The sequence below is a fragment of the Fukomys damarensis genome, unplaced genomic scaffold (assembly GCF_012274545.1).
Source record: "Fukomys damarensis isolate Sample0158 unplaced genomic scaffold, DMR_v1.0_HiC HiC_scaffold_8, whole genome shotgun sequence".
In the NCBI taxonomy this organism is placed as follows: domain Eukaryota; kingdom Metazoa; phylum Chordata; class Mammalia; order Rodentia; family Bathyergidae; genus Fukomys; species Fukomys damarensis.
The window spans coordinates 22596498-22611953 of NW_022900920.1; the positions used below are offsets into that span (position 1 = coordinate 22596498).

General features: G+C 54.2%; 1 protein-coding gene across 5 annotated transcripts in view; it reads left to right on the forward strand.

The window, feature by feature from the left end:
* The window catches only part of Afap1l2 (actin filament associated protein 1 like 2), a 96183-nt gene that overhangs the window by 76723 nt on the left and 4004 nt on the right, over positions 1-15456 (forward strand). For 4 of the 5 annotated variants that reach the window (XM_010634592.3, XM_033761420.1, XM_033761422.1 and 1 more), the window contains 11 exons: positions 1857-2062; positions 3422-3601; positions 6467-6556; positions 7998-8082; positions 8507-8611; positions 10615-10826; positions 12747-12892; positions 13585-13696; positions 14217-14453; positions 14534-14705; positions 15009-15164. In XM_010634592.3, the coding sequence (XP_010632894.1) occupies positions 1857-2062; positions 3422-3601; positions 6467-6556; positions 7998-8082; positions 8507-8611; positions 10615-10826; positions 12747-12892; positions 13585-13696; positions 14217-14453; positions 14534-14705; positions 15009-15164 (1701 nt within the window). The remainder of the gene's footprint in view (positions 1-1856; positions 2063-3421; positions 3602-6466; positions 6557-7997; positions 8083-8506; positions 8612-10614; positions 10827-12746; positions 12893-13584; positions 13697-14216; positions 14454-14533; positions 14706-15008; positions 15165-15456) is intronic. The other variant, XM_033761421.1, reaches the window with a different exon arrangement.

Here is a 15456-nt window from a genome sequence, read left to right on the forward strand (position 1 = left end):
TTGCCAGTTATCATTAGGATCTTGTGTACTATTACAGTTTTTCACACCAGAGAAACTATTCGGTATTTACACGTGTGACTTATTTATTTCACTTAGGAGTATGTCCTCAATGTGTATGTTTTGCTGCTGGGGAATCTAGCCCAGGGTTTTATCTGTGTGAGGCACATACTTTACCCTGGAGATATCTCCAACCCCTCCTCCCCTTCTGTGAAAAACTAGTTTCCTAGGATTAAACTTTTAGGGCCACATTTATTAGAGGAACAAATATAAGAACTTTTGCGGCTCTTAAAACAACGGACTGCCACATTGCTCCCTGTGTTGCCACCAGCAGCAGGCTTTGAGATTCCCCGATGGATAGTACCACAATTTTCCGTCTTTGCTTATTTAACAGGTGTAAAAACCTGTAAGGGTGCAGTTTTTTTAATTAACCCAGGAAGAGAAGCAACCACACTACTTTTAAAGAAGACTGATATTCAAATAAAGTGTTATTATTAGAAATATTAAAACAAAATAGAATATATTTTTATTAGCACTATGACTAGAATAAATATTACAGCTGCCCATCTCTGTTTTCCTATATTCTAATACAAATGAGCTGCTCTTTCCTTAGTGTGCAGGAACACAGTTATCCAGATAGGACATGGGCCTCTGGATTCTGGGAAGACTTAGGGGCCCCATGGGCTCCCCCTCTTCTGAAGGGTGTCATGGGGACAGAAAGGGGTGTCCTTCAGCCTGACTTGGGACAGAACAAAGACTGCTATATGGGCTGGGCCCACATTAGGAAGGGAAGAAACTGTCCAGTGATCACCAGGTCGTGAGCTCCTCGTCCTTGGGCAGTTCAGACAGCCACAAGGTTCTAATAGACAGGATTGCTCTGCTGAGACAGGGGTTGGACCAGGCAAGCTGGAGTTCCTTCCTCTCTATGTCCTGCTTTTCAAGGATTTATATAGATGAGTTTGTTCATTTTCTCCTCATAGATTTTGTTGGCCTTGAATACAGCAATGAGACCTGGACAGGGGAACCACGCAAGGACAGAAGGGACAGAAAGTAAAGACCCAGGCAGGTGGTACAGGCATAGAATTTTTCCCAGTTTGTGCTGTGGTAAGGTTGGGGATTCTTTCAAATGACAGAAACTTGAAGTGGCTCCTTGCCAGCAGCAGGAGAAGGGTGTAAGTTAGGAAAGAGGTAAAGGAGCTCAGTTTGTCTTGGAGGTGTCCAGCAGGGATTTCTTAAAAAGGGCTTTGAACAGGAATCGGGTGGAAGGTGGCCATCTATTTCCCACCATGCTTGGTGTGGCCTTTTCTTTCTGAGGAGCCAGGGTCCCTTACCCCAACCTGGGACAGAACCACCTTCAGCCTGGTGGCTACTAGGGGTCTTCACAGCCCACAGCAGGGCATTATCTCCCTCCTGACCCCTGAGAATAGTGGGGTGCTAGGCCGAGAGGACCTGCAAACAATCCCACCCTCCAACCTGATTTCTCATGTGAAGAGCCAGAGGCCACAGAGAAGACCCGGTTTCTGGGGAGCCCACAGTGGGTCCTTGGGGCAGCACCATTTCAGGGGTATCCCAGAAGTCTAAGAAGATAGGATTTGAGGAGGGAAAGAGTGGGATTTCTTTTAAGCTCTGGGCGTTTTGTGGTCCGAGGTCTGAGAAGCTTCTCGAAGGAAGTTTCAGGCCGGGAAACCAGCTGTGGTGTTAGGCCAGTGGCTGTTTGTAGGGCATGACAGGGCAGGTGGGTGGTGGCCTGGGGCCATGGATTGCTTCTGCCTGTTGCCTGCTGTCCTCCCTCCCCAGTGTTGCTTGTTTAGGGACAGCCCCCTGCCGTGTGGCCCTTACTAAGCAGGTCTTCTTTGCAGAGGACGGAGAGGCTGTGAGCAGCTCCTATGAGTCCTACGATGAAGAGGAGAGCAGTAAGGGCAAGTCCGCCCCATACCAGTGGCCTTCCCCAGAGGCCAGCATCGAGCTGATGCGTGACGCACGCATCTGTGCCTTCCTGTGGCGCAAGAAGTGGCTGGGCCAGTGGGCCAAGCAGCTCTGTGTGATCAGGGACACCAGGCTCCTGGTCAGTGCTCATCTCATCTTCTTGGGGGTTGTCTGGGGGAAGCTGTCTGATGGGGTTCCAAAGATCGAGAGCCTTCTGCTGTCAGGAGATTTCATTTCAACCTCTCCCTAACCTGAAACTGCACAGAATTTTGTCTGTGGAAGAATGTGCTTTTTTCCTGAACTAGGAAAATCTAGTAGTTTTCACCAGAATCTCAGAGGCTCCCAGGCACCTTTCTTTGAGGGTCCTGTCCCCAGGTCCTTCCTCACTACAAGTAGCAGAGTCCGGTGGGGATCCCAGCTCAATCCCAGGCCCCATTCTGACTACTGGTTCTGTTCAAGCTGCACTCTAACCGTAGGCGTCTTCTCAGAAACTACAGTACTTGGGACGACTGATTGTCTGTCAAGATCCATAAAGGAGCCGGAGGTAGTACTCTGGTAACAGTCCTGTTTCCTGTTATTTTAAATTAAAATTCAACAGTTTTGAGCCAGGCACACCTGCCATGTTGCACTCCTATAGCCCCAGCTACTTAGGAAGCTGAGACAGGAGAATCACTGCAGTCCAGGAATTTGAAGCCGGCCTGGGTAACATGAAATCCCACATCAAAGAATTTTTTGTTTGTTTGTTTGTTTTTTTTAGTTTTATGTCCTGACTTGTAGCTCCATGGAATTATTATAAGTAAACACCTTTTCTCCTCTGATGACAATGTGCTCTGTTCTTTACAAATGCTGTTTCTGGTGTTTGGGGTGATCCTACCAGGGAGCCCCCCCCCCCAAATACCCCCATTTTACAAGGAGAAAATGGGGGGGCAGAGTCTTTCTCTGGTAGGAGAAGAAGGTGCTTTCTTCCCCTTGCTAACACAGCGTCTCCCTAGGCAGATGATTGGCTTAGTTAGGATCCCTTGCTGAGCAGAGAGGTGGAGAAATGGTAAAAGTTTGTTCCACCTTGGAGCAGTGAGAGCGGTCTACAGGGAATGTACAGCCGTGCGCTGCTTAGGAATGGGACACATTCTGAGAAAGGTGTCCCTAAGCCGTCCAGCCCCTGTGAATGTCATAGTGTGTATTTAATTTAAAACACCTTCATCGTTGGGTGCCGTGATATCGGGGCCACTGGCCGTCACTGCAGCCTGTTGAGGACAGAAGTTTCCTTGAGTGGTGCATGGCTGTGTTTAAGGAACCTCCTGCCCGAGCCCCAAAGTAAGTTTAAGGCACTGGGATGAGCCGGGCCTGGGGCGTCCCTGCCGAGCAGAGGAAAGCGGCCTGATGCTGAAATGGGAATGACTGATGTTTGAGGCTAAGGCCAGCCTTCCGGTTTGGGGGTAAAGTCAGGCCCTTAGGGCATCTTTTAGGGTTCAGGGGCATCTTTTCTCTTCTCCTCCAGTGCTACAAATCCTCCAAGGACCACAGCCCTCAGCTGGATGTGAACTTGCTGGGCAGCAGCGTTGTCCACAAGGAGAAGCAAGTGCGAAAGCAGGAGCACAAGCTGAAGATCGTGCCCATGAACGCGGATGTGATCGTGCTGGGCCTGCAGAGCAGGGACCAAGCCGAGCAGTGGCTCCGGGTAAGGAAGCCCCAGGCTGTGCTTCCGGGCCTGACTGCGGGCTCCCGCTGTTTTCTACCGGGTGACGGCCAGTGGCCTTGGGTCCCAGGTGGCATCATGGAAACAGATGCAGCACCCTGCTGCTCAGGCTGAACCCAGGACTTGGGGTGCAGTTGGAACCACTTGCCTTTTTGCCTCTAGTGAGGGGTCGTCGGCTTCCTTGTCCAAGATGTCCCTGCCATCTGTGAAGGATTTACAGGGACCCTGGGTTGTAGGAGGCTTAATCAACCCTGGGGGTGGCTGAGCCATGTTACTGCTCAGTTGTACAGGAATGGACTTTAAGGTTCATGGGGCAGAGGTCACCCCACCAGTGAGTGGTAGCCCTGGACTTTAGACCTGGGCCACAGTGCTGGGTTTTCTGTTTCCAGAAACGCTCTGCCGTCATAGCCCCCAGATGTGCCAGGATGTCTGGGCTCGGAGGGGTTGGAGGGCTCCCTCCCCGTGTCAGAGGTGACTCTGATAGTTCAGGAAGTGGCACTGTGAATCCAGAAGGGACCCACAGATCCGGAGGGGTCGTGAGCCTCCATGGGGAGTCCAGGGAGACACATCCATCCCTCCCCTCCTTCCTGCTGCCCAGCTGCTGTCATTGCCATGCTGCTGTGTTTTCACTGTTATATCTGTTCCTGCCCGCTGAGCTGGCGAAACACAATCCCCATGGCCAGCTGCTCAGAAACAGACCTAGGCCACTTATTAAAATGTGACCAAATGGCACCTAGTGAGAGGCAGATTGTGAGCTGTTTCTGTGAAACCACTAAATGTGTTGAGAATTCTGACCGAACCAAGCTTCTAGGAGGAGCTGGCAGGTACCTCGGTCCTTCCTGCAAGGTTTCCAGGTGGTTAAGGACAGCCACACGGGACAGGAAGGGCTGCTGCGCAGACAGGGTTGTGCCTCAGTGTGTTCCTGAGATTGTTAGCTCCGAAAGGCCTGGCATTGTAGAGTGAGCGCTCTACTTTCAAATCCTGACCTCACGCCTTTTTAGCTGTGTGGTACTGGATGGATCCCTCAGTGCATACAGAGTACTTCACACGGTACCTGATATACTTACTGCGTGTAGGGAACTCTGCTAACACAGATGAGACTCCAAGGCCCAGAGCACAGTCTCCCTCTGGGATATGCCAGCCCTTTCATTTTTCCCACTCTGTAAACACACACACACGCACACACACACACACATGCATGCACACACACACAGCTCTTGCTTCAGTTCCCAGAGCTGTCCCTCTGATCTCTCAGACTCTCACACCTTCTTCCTAAGCCCCAGGCCTCCACATTCCCTGCTGCTGTCTTCAAAGACAAGAGCACTTTCAAAGGTACAGCCTGCCTGTCCGGTCTTCTCAGACCCTTTTCCTGCCGGGTCAGATGGGCGCAGTGGTGCCCGGCTCTGCGTTCTGGCCCTGAAAGGCTGCAGTGTGGTAGGGCTGGCCGGCCTGCCGAAGGGCTTTCTCTGAGCCACATAGGCTTTGTCAAACCTGCCTCCTTCCCCGGGCCTCTGTCTCCGTTTATGTAATCACACCTGTGTGCAGGAGGAGATGGGTTGGGACAGTAAGTGAGAGGTGCTGAGTGTGGGTGAGAGTCCCAGAAAAGGAAGGCCAGCGGCAGGGCCTTCCAGAACAGAGGAGACCCACCTCACGCTCCAGCCTGAGCTCCAGGCTTCCTGTGCTGCCCCTAGCAGGGCATCTCTGTATTCAGGCCCAAACTAATGAGGACCGCAGAGAACACAGCTACCCTGTGCTGGGTTCTTTTCTGTTTTGTTTTGTTTTAATTTTTTCAGAGACAGTCTTGCTGTGTAGTTCAGGCTGGCCTTGAACTCATGATAAACCTCCTGCCTCAGCTTCCCACGTGCTGGGATTACAGGTGTAATGTGTGCCTTGTGCTGGGTTCTTGACACGAGTCCTCACTGCGAGCCCAGAGGTGTGGTCCCATCCTATGGATCCTGTGACAGACCCAGGCTCAAGGTCATGCAGCTACCCTGGTGACTCTAGCACCTGCCCTCTTTCCATGACACTTCGTGACCCAAAGTCCCTGACTGGAGCCCATCCAAGAGGAGAGAAATGCTTTGTTTCCCCTCCCTGTGGTATTTCTGCCTGCTTCCTTTGGGTCTTCTGCTTTTAAACGTGCTTCCACAAACTGCTGTGAGCAGAGAGACTTAACCAAGAGGGTCCTTGAAATTGCTCTTACGGATTCTCTGCCTGCAAAGGGCTTCTGATGTCCAGGTTGTGGGTGTGGTGCGGGTGTGGGTGTGGGAGTGTCTGTCTGTCTGTGTGTGTGTGTCTGCCTGCCTGCCTGGGTCATTCCAAGGTGGCCTGTGGCTCTGGAAGGGCTGGGTGCATTGCTGCTTAGTGAAGTGTGTGCCACCTCTGACCTGTGTGAGCCCCAGCCCAGGCTCTGGGTGCTTCTTCCTGGGAGGTTGGGGGCAGTGGCAGCAGATGAGCCTGGAGAGCACCTGCCTGATCAGTGCCGTTTGCAGGCCTGCTCCCAAGCAGCGTGGGGACCATGCAGTTGTTCATGGCACCCACAGCAGAACAGCACCCATGCCCGAATGGTGGTGGCCAGGGGGTCATGGCTGTGCTGCACAGGCCCCGCTCACCCCCAGAACACAGGGGTGCTGCGGGAAAGGGCCTGAGCAGCCGGTCCTCCCCACCGCTGCCTGAGCACCTGTCCGGAGAACACCTGTGGACTGAGCGGGACAGAGGTGGTCTTGGTCCCTTGGCAGTTGTGTCTTCTCTCTCACCTCCGCCCCACCCCTGCCCCGGCCTCCACTCTGATCTTCGGTACAAGCAGGCAGGAAGGGGCTCTTGCTGCTGACACCATTCTTCTTGCTCCAGGTCATCCAGGAGGTGAGCAGTCTGCCTTCCGAAGGAACATCCGAGGGAAACCAGTATACCCCAGAAGCCCAGCGCCCAAACTGTCAGAAAGTGAGGCTCTGCCCTGCCTGGGGGGGGGGACAGGGGGGATCCCATCATGTTTTTGCTCCATGAAAATCAGAAGTGTAAAATTGGGAGCTTTGTTTTTGCATTTCAGCCCAATTAATAAGAAACAAGCCCCAGAGCAGTGGTCATAATTAGCTCTACAGAAAGACAGATGAAGTAGATACAGATCTAAAATAGTTCCTTGCTGGCTGGGGATTTAGCTCAGTGGTTCCACCGCCTGCCTTACAAGCACAAGTGCAAGGTTCTGAGTTCAATCTCCATTACCAAAAAAGAAAAAGTTCCTTGCTGGGCATGGGGGATGCATTATTACAGCAGTGGTTGGGTTCTTCCTTTCTGCTGTTCCCCCTCAGCTCCCCTGGATGGCATGGTCTCTGTGCTCCTCCCCTCAAAACCTCCAGAGATGATTTGTGCAGAACTCTAGGGGTCCAGGTCAGCTTGGGTGTGAAGGGGCATGAGGTCACCCTTCATGTCCCTGAGTATCTGTAGGTGAGTCCCCTGAAGCCTGGGGTACCCAGAGGGGCACAGTGTCTCATTTGGGGATACAGCCCTGCCAGGGAGGACAGCAAGAAGGCATGCAGAGGGCTGGAGCAGGCACAGGCCACCTGGAGAAGTGCCCGCAGCCCTACCTGGGTGACTGCTGAGTGGCTGATGTTTTTGGGGTCTCACTCATTGCTCGGCCACTGACAGGAAAACAAGTCAGAGGGAATTTGGGTTTTCTTCCTGTGGGGGTGAGGAACAGGAGCCTGCCGCTGCCACTCTCCCCTGGCTGGGGTCCGTGTGCCCCACATCCTGACTCAGACTGGCCTGGCGGTTGCTGGCACCACCTGGCAGCTCACTTTCTGGCAGCCTGGAGTAGGCAGGAGCTTGACTGGAGCCTTCTAAGCCCTTCATAGTCCAACGGCAGCTGTGCATTCCCAGGGGTCGTCCCTGGTCCCCACCAGTCCCACCACACCAGCAGACCAGGATTTACCCCATGCAGAGCAAGGCGCAGAAAGGGCCCTCTGGCCTGTCCCGGATGGGCCTGGCTGAGACTCAGGCTGGCCTTGTCCTGCTGGAGCCTGTGCAGCCACCTGCGCTTCCCTTGCCCGTGTGTCCAGGTCTCAGAAGACTTCCATCTCTTGGGGGGGTGGAGGCTGCTGTCACATCAGACTGGGCAGAGATTTGGGGAACCCGTGGCTTGGAGACAGGGAAGGTGCTCTGCAGTGGGGCAGGGGACAGCTGAGGGACCTTGGGAAGCGGTGAGAGCAGGTCCCCTAGGGAGCCTAGGGGAAGCTTGGCCATTGTCCTGCCAGTGAGCTGGGTTCTTGCCTCCAGGCTTTGGTCAAGTGACCTTTGGCCTACATCCGGGAGCCACCTTTTTCCCTTACATCGTAGTTTCCATGGTAACCATTTCCAGCCATGACCCCACCCGTGTCTCTGTCCACAGCCAGATATAGCCGAGAAGTACCTATCCGCCTCGGAGTATGGGGGCTCTGTGGATGGCCACGCTGAGGTCTCGGAGACCAAAGACGGTAATAGTGGTGACACCAGTAGGGCGCCCGGCCTTGGGATGGGGAGGGTCACAGCGAGCCCTGGCAGGTGTGAGCAGCTGAAGCTAACATGGCCTCCAACTTAGAAACTGCTGGAAATACCACAGAAAGTGCGGTTACACTTTGTGAGAGGCTGGGGAAAGAAAACGCTTGCATTTCCTCTCGCCTGCCGATCCTATTTCAAACCCCGGCTGGCCAGCAGTTTATAAAGGTGCTGCAGGGCTCACCTCTTCCCAGCAGTCTATGCACCCCCTTGGGCTGTGCCTTTGGAGACAGCTGACTCTGTCCTGCAGATCCCGGTGTAGGGAATAGCTCTGTGTGTGTGTAGGGATGGGGGAAAGAGTAAGGATGAGTTTGCACGCAAGTGGCCATATGTGTGCTGATTGCATCTTTTCCATCTCAACAGTCAAGAAAAAGTGTTCTGCCGGCCTCAAGCTGAGCAACCTGATGAACCTGGGCAGGAAGAAATCCACCTCACTGGAGCCCCCGGAAAGGCCCCTGGAGACCTCCAGTAAGGACTGCCGTCTCCTCCTGGAGCCATCCCTTAGCTGGGATTCTAGGCATGCGCCACCATGCCCACCCTCCTGATGTTCTTTATGAAATGCTGTGCATTTGGTCTGTATTTGTGGGTTGTGGCAGGCACAGTGTTAGGATGAGGCGGCAGGCTGGTGGAAGACATAGACCCGAGACCTGTAGCCGAAGACACAGGGTCGCTATATACTCTAAGTACACACGGGGACGTGTTCATGGCCCTCAGGACTCAAGAGCATGGAGGGCCTTTCCCTCTCGGTGGGCAGAGATGGCTGGGTGGACTTGAGCCTTGGAGGGCAGGTGGGAGCCAAGACTGAGATGGGGATGGGCCAAGCCTCTGAAAGGGGACATAAGGAACCTGTGTGGCTGGTTCACAGGGCATGTGGGTGCCGGTAGGTTCCTAGAGGTCTTTTCCTCTGCCCTCACCATACTTGTGGAAACCAAACTCAGGAGAGGAGACAGTCCTGGCCTGGGAAACATCCCGAAGTGAGGTGGCTGGTAAGCTGGCCAGCTGGCTGCAGCCCTCGCTGGGGAGGCCATTACTGTCCACCCTAGCCATCTCCCCTTCCCGAGTCCCAGGTAAGTGCTCTAGTTGCTTGAGGCTGGCAGGGCAGTGCAGTGGAGTGGGAAGGCAGCTGTGAGGTCACTGTGTATCCTCCTGCTTCTCCCACTGGGGCTAGGGGTGGCTCAGCTCTGCCTGTGCTACAGCCTCAGAAGGTGTGATTCAAGGCCTAGGGCCTGCCTGGTCTCCGGGTGCCACTGTGCGAGATGACTGGGTTAGAGCTGGAAGTCTGTGTGGCCGCCAGCTGTGCCCTGGGGACCCAGGTTTTGGATGCTTAAGAGCTCAACTCCCAGGTCTCTCGACCCCAATCTCCTTGTGACCTGAGGATTGTGATGGGTACGTGTGGCCTCACTCATCCACTTGGCCACCGTGATATGATGTTGATATAGCTCAGAGAGTCGTGGTCCGCTCTGTGTGCCCAGCTCTGGACAGGGCAGGACGGTGGCTGTGTACTTAGTTCAACCAGCAGGGAGCAGAGCAGCTGTCGGAGCCTTGACATGGAGCAGGGGCCCACTCTGTAAGCCAGTACATCTGAGATGAGTGGAGATGTCAGCCCACTGCACAGGGGCACGCAGATGGCACTGAGCTGGCTTTTGCTCATCTTTGCCAAGGACGAGGCCGTGGTGCGTTGTCAGCTCACTAATTTATCTGATGGGGGGGGGAAGCTTGTTCTGTCCTTGGAAAGCTGAACACTCCATGCGGCCATTTGAGAACAAGAAAGGATAGCATGAGTGTCGGTGCTGGCACAGCCGGCGCTGCGCCAAGGCAGTGTGGGCCCCTGTGGGGAAGGAGCAGACCTCGGGCATTGGAGGGCCTGATGCAGTTCTTGCCCTTGAAACACACATGTGTCTGACTGGGGAGGCTGGAATGGAAGCAGAAAGTTTCATTGTACAGGGAGCCAGGTGGTCTGAGCGAAGGCAGAGCAAGAAGCCCAGACCAGGGAGGGCCTGGGGCAGTGGCATGAGGCAGACAAGGAGAAGCTGGGTGCCTGGGCTGGGGTGGAAGGGGCCAGGGATGAAAAGACTGCCAGGGAGATCAGGGGCCAGGAGACGATGGCTGTGTGAGCTTCCTGCTCACCTTCAAGGGCCTAGCTTAGTGGCAGAGAGCATTTTAGAGCTTTCAGTATTAACAGACAGCCGGCTGTGGCACGCTCACCGCCACTGTTCTGGCTGCTTCTGTGAAGGAAGAAGAAATGCACTGCAGAGATCCACAGCTTCCTTAGCTGAGAGGCACAAAAGGTCCTAACTGATGGGGAGACTCTCAGGAGGCCCGGAGGCCATGCAGCCCTGGACACCCTTGGCAGCCCCGACTCTCCTTCAGCTGGGTCCCTTCCTACAAGTGTCTGTCGCCCTACCGTCCCCACCCTGCCCCACGGTCTCATCTTCTGCAGCCTCATCTCCCTGCCTCTCCATCCCCGGCAGGTTACCTGAACGTGCTGGTGAACAGCCAGTGGAAGTCACGCTGGTGCTCTGTCAGGGACAGTCACCTGCATTTCTACCAGGACCGGAACCGGAGCAAGGTGGCCCAGCAGCCCCTCAGCCTGGTGGGCTGTGAAGTGGTCCCAGACCCAAGCCCCGACCACCTCTACTCCTTCCGCATCCTCCACAACGGGGAGGAGCTGGCCAAGCTCGAGGTACCACTGTGCTGCAGCAAGCAGCAGGGACAGCCTGGGCGAGGGCTCACAGCTGATGGCTGCAGGTCTCGAGGACCGAGTCCTCCTAAGGGCAAAATCTATGTAGCTGCATCTTATTTTACTTCCTTTGCCTGTGATTGTTTGCATTTTTAAAAATGTCCGTTTCTGGTCTGACCTCAGGGGTTACAGGAGTGGAGGAGAGGAACCGTGAGCTACTTCCTGCACTTAGGGCAGGCGGAGTATTTATAACACCCCCAGAGCTGCTAGTGGTGCTTCTGGGAATTAAATAGGTGCTATTTAATTTATGTGTCACCAGCAAGGAAAACCCTGAGGTCCAGAACATAGAAATGACAGCTGTCAGCTTATCCGGGGATCTGGAGTAGCTCTGAGATACAACTGCTTTTCTCCCACTGCTCACCCTGTCTGATGTAATTTTACATTTACAAAAATAAGAGGTGACATAATTATGCCTTGCACTGGGCCCCAGAGGCGGAGCCCAAGTTCTTTGCACACACAATTAAGCACACGCTTGTCCATTAACTCCCTTTCCTGTGGTCCTTTATCAAGGGGCCTTCCTCCAGATTTTATTCTAACACTGCCCTCTGGTGGCTAAAATGTCCATTCCACAATTCCCATCCCACTAAAGCTTGGATTCATTGCCAGGTTGGCAATTATCTGCTCAGAGCGGTAATATGGTAGATAGGAAAAATGCCCCCTGTCCTCAAGGAACTTGTATTCTAGTTTTAGAGTGTGATGATATTCGCCCAGTGACCAAATTATCGCTTAATTACAGTTCTCAAATGAAGTGGGGCAGTGCTGTGAATTTTTATTTGGGGGCAGGACTTGACCCTAAGGGCAGTGGGAGCCCTTAGGAGGGTTTCAAGGGAGGTGGCATATTCAGAGCTGGGGGCTTGGGGTTTAGCTCAGTGGCGCCGTGACTGCCTCGCAAGCGCAAGGTCCTGAGTTCGATCCCCGGTACTGGAAAAACAAAAAACACTAAGAGTCGGATTTTAGGGTGCTTCCTTCCTCTAGTTTGGGCTAAGGAGTAGTGGGAAGGAGACAAGAAGGGACAAAAGGAGACCTGACAAGCACCTGCCACAGTTGTCTGGGGCAGAGATGGTGGTGGCCTGAACTAGGGGATGGATGCCCCATGAAGTGGCATTGAAAAATCCAGTTAAGAACAAATGGGAAAAGCAAACCACCCAAATGTCCAGTTCATCTCAGTAAGGGAAGGCAGTAAGGGTGGGAGCGCCGTGTGGAATGTTACCAAAGGGGAGCTGGTTTTCCTCATGAAGATAAACCTGTGGGTTTTATAGAATTCCCTCTTTTTTATTATAAAGGCAAGAAACATTTTAATAGAAGTGCCCAGTGTTTGCATTTGATTAGAATGTTTTGCTCCCTAAGGGGGGAAAAAATCTCATCCACTGGAATTTAATTTAGCAGGGCTATTTGACATGGCCTAAAGTCTTTAAGACACTTTGACTTTATTGAAGCCATAAGTATAAATCTGAATGTCACCATTTCTTAGCAAGAATCCAGGCAGTCCTGCAGGTACGGATGGATTAGGGGGATAAACGGAGAGTGATGGTTGATGAAACAGAGGTGTCCACCTACAAGGCTATCAGTTTTTAATATTTTAACGGCTATTAAGAGCTGATAACTATTACTGTCACAAGGTCATAGATACTAACAATTGTTATCACCTTTGAGAGACACGGGTCTAGACATCCCAAGTGACCAGGACACCATTAAGGCAGCAGTAAGATATCACTGACAGGGATGCTACACGGGGCCCCGGGGGTAAACAGACCCCACAGGGGCTGTCTAGAGTCTTGATCATGGGGTTGGCGCTGGGCGGTGGGACTGTCCCCCGGGTGACACACACTGGTCCTGCTCAGGTCTCCCTTGGCCTCCTTGCAGGCCAAGTCCTCGGAAGAGATGGGCCACTGGCTAGGCCTCCTGCTGTCTGAGTCGGGCTCCAAGACAGACCCAGAAGAGTTCACCTATGACTACGTAGATGCCGAGCGGGTTTCCTGTATTGTTAATGCAGCCAAAAACTCCTTCTTGTGAGTACAGAGGGACTCTGCACTGGTTGCTCTCGCAGTTCCAGCTGTGCTCCTAGACCCTGGCCCAGCCTGGCCTGTGATGGGCAGCCAGAGCTGATGGCCGTTCAGAGCACAGGGCTTGGCCCCACTGTGTTCAGCAGCAGGAGGGTGTCGAGTCTGGCATCATAGAGCAGCTCTCATGAGGGGCTGAGCCAGGTCCTGGGCCCCAGGAGCAGCTGCAGCTCTGGTTAGACTCGCTCCAGCTCCCTGGGGCGGAGTGGACACCTTTGCTGGTCTTCCTATTGATTCGGTGCTTTTCTTGGATTCCCTCACTGGGTGCCTCCCACATCTGGACTAAGCAGGGCAGGGGTGGCACTTCTGCTTTCCAGATGAGCAAACTGGTGCTCTGGGAGAAATGCACCCAGGATGGGGAGGCCCAGCCTGCTGAGCCAAATGGGGCGGGGTCTTGTCTGTGCTACCCCGGGTATTATGAGGGAGGAGGAGAGTCCAAAAGGGAGGATTCTGGGGAGAAGGTGGACACAGGACGCTAGGGAGAGAGGGGAGTGTGGATTCCGGGGTCCTGGGAATATAAAGGGGAGAAGCCCCCAAATGCACGGAAGCATTGTCCCCAGGTTCTTGTGCAGCTGTGAGGAATCCTGAGAGGCCGGCCACCACCCTGTAAGGAAGTGACTGACTCTGGCTGTGTCTTCCAGACTCATGCAGAGAAAGTTCTCGGAGCCCAACACTTACATCGATGGCCTGCCCAGCCAGGCCCACCAGGAGGAGCTCTACGACGACGTGGAGATGTCAGAGCTGCCACCAGCGGTAAGGATTCTGTGGGTAGCAGCGGCTTGCAGCTGTCCCGCCTGCCTCCTGCCAGACTCCCACAGCAGAGATGGTCAGAGGGTCCCAGGAGGAGTGGATTCCAGGTCGCCATGGTGCAGCAAGCTCATGCTGTGTGGGACTGTGCAGTTGGCATGGCTTTGGGACCTGGCTAGATAGGGCAGCGGGTGGAGGGTGAGAGTGGTGACACCTTAGCTTTTGAGGGCCACATGGATGGCTGAGGAGAGGTGACCATGCTGATGGCTGATTGTTGTACTGGGCACTGAGCTCTTGCTGAGCTAAGAGCTCTGTAGATGAACTCTCATCTTAACCAACCTCCAGGAAGACACTGCTGGTTTCCTCTTTACAGAGTGGGCAAGGGGTCAGGGAGGTTGAGTACTATGCCCTGGGACTTCTGCTTCTCAAGTGATACATGCAGGACCCCTCTGGGGTGTGAAGAAGGGACGGATCTGAGGCAGGGCTGGCGCTGGCCATGGTGGATGCCACCTGACTTCTCCTGCAGGTGGAACCTGCCGAGGAAGCCACCCTCTCTGTGGATGTCCTCAGTGAGAACGAGCCTGACAGACTGTACCTGGACCTCACACCACTCAAGCCCTCCCTGCACAGCTCCAGCAGCCTGCAGGCCCGGGCCGCCTCCCCTGTGTCACCACAGCTGGATGACATGGCCAGCGTCCTCCCTGCAGACGCTGGCCCAGCCCCGGAGGAGTTCTGCATAATGACTGCAGAAAGCCAAGAGCAGGTAAATGGTCCCCCCGAGGGACAGTCGTGCACTGTCCTCACCCTCCAGCCAGCTGAGTAGGGCTGATTCTCTCTACACAGAGGCAGCTGGCAAGCCAGGAGCCGGAGGAGCCTACCCTGAGGGTCGCGACTGTCAAGCTGCAGGCCGAGCAGCAGAGAATCTCCTTCCCTCCAAACTGCCCTGACATCCTGGCTGCTGCCCCAGCTAGCACCAGCCCACCTGTGAAGGACAGGCTGCGGGTGACCAGTGCAGGTGCCTGTCCTAGTTCTGGGCTGAATGTCTTGGATGTGATGTGGAGGAGTTAGCCTGATTCCCTCCCTTTCAGATGAGGAAGCAAAGGTTCCTCCGAGAGAGGTGGAGGGACTTACCCAAAGTCACACAGCAAAGGAATGCTGTGTGGGCCCAGTTCCCTTTCCCTTCCCTATAGGGCTGATCCTGGGATCCTGCTCATTTTGTGCCCAAGCCCTGGGTTTTGTCTGAGCCTGGAGAGGGGGCTGGGGACAGATCTTAGGATTCAACACAGCTGACTTGGGGCCTCCCCACCCTGGGTCTTAGAGATCAAACTTGGCAAGAATCGGACAGAGGCCGAGGTGAAGCGGTACACAGAGGAGAAGGAAAGACTCGAGAAGATGAAGGAAGAGATCCGAGGCCACCTGGCTCAGCTCCGGAAAGAGAAGCGAGAGCTGAAAGAGACCCTGTTAAAATGCACAGGTAAGGGACTGCTGGGGGATGGCTGGGTCAGATGGGCTTTATAGGGTAGGACCTGGATCTGCCATCAGGACTCCAGAGTCCTGGGCCCGAGCCCCTTCACCCTTGGCAAGGGCCCCTCCCCTCTGGCCCTGCCTAAAACCACCACATGGCACAGAGAGACCCTCTGACCAGTGGCAACAGGACTAGCAGGTACTCTTTCAAAATGTTTAGGCCTGCAATGTTTGGTTTCCACTTAGAATGTATTTCTGAGGCCAATCTTTTGATACAGCGCCAAGGCCTTCTGAAATCTGGG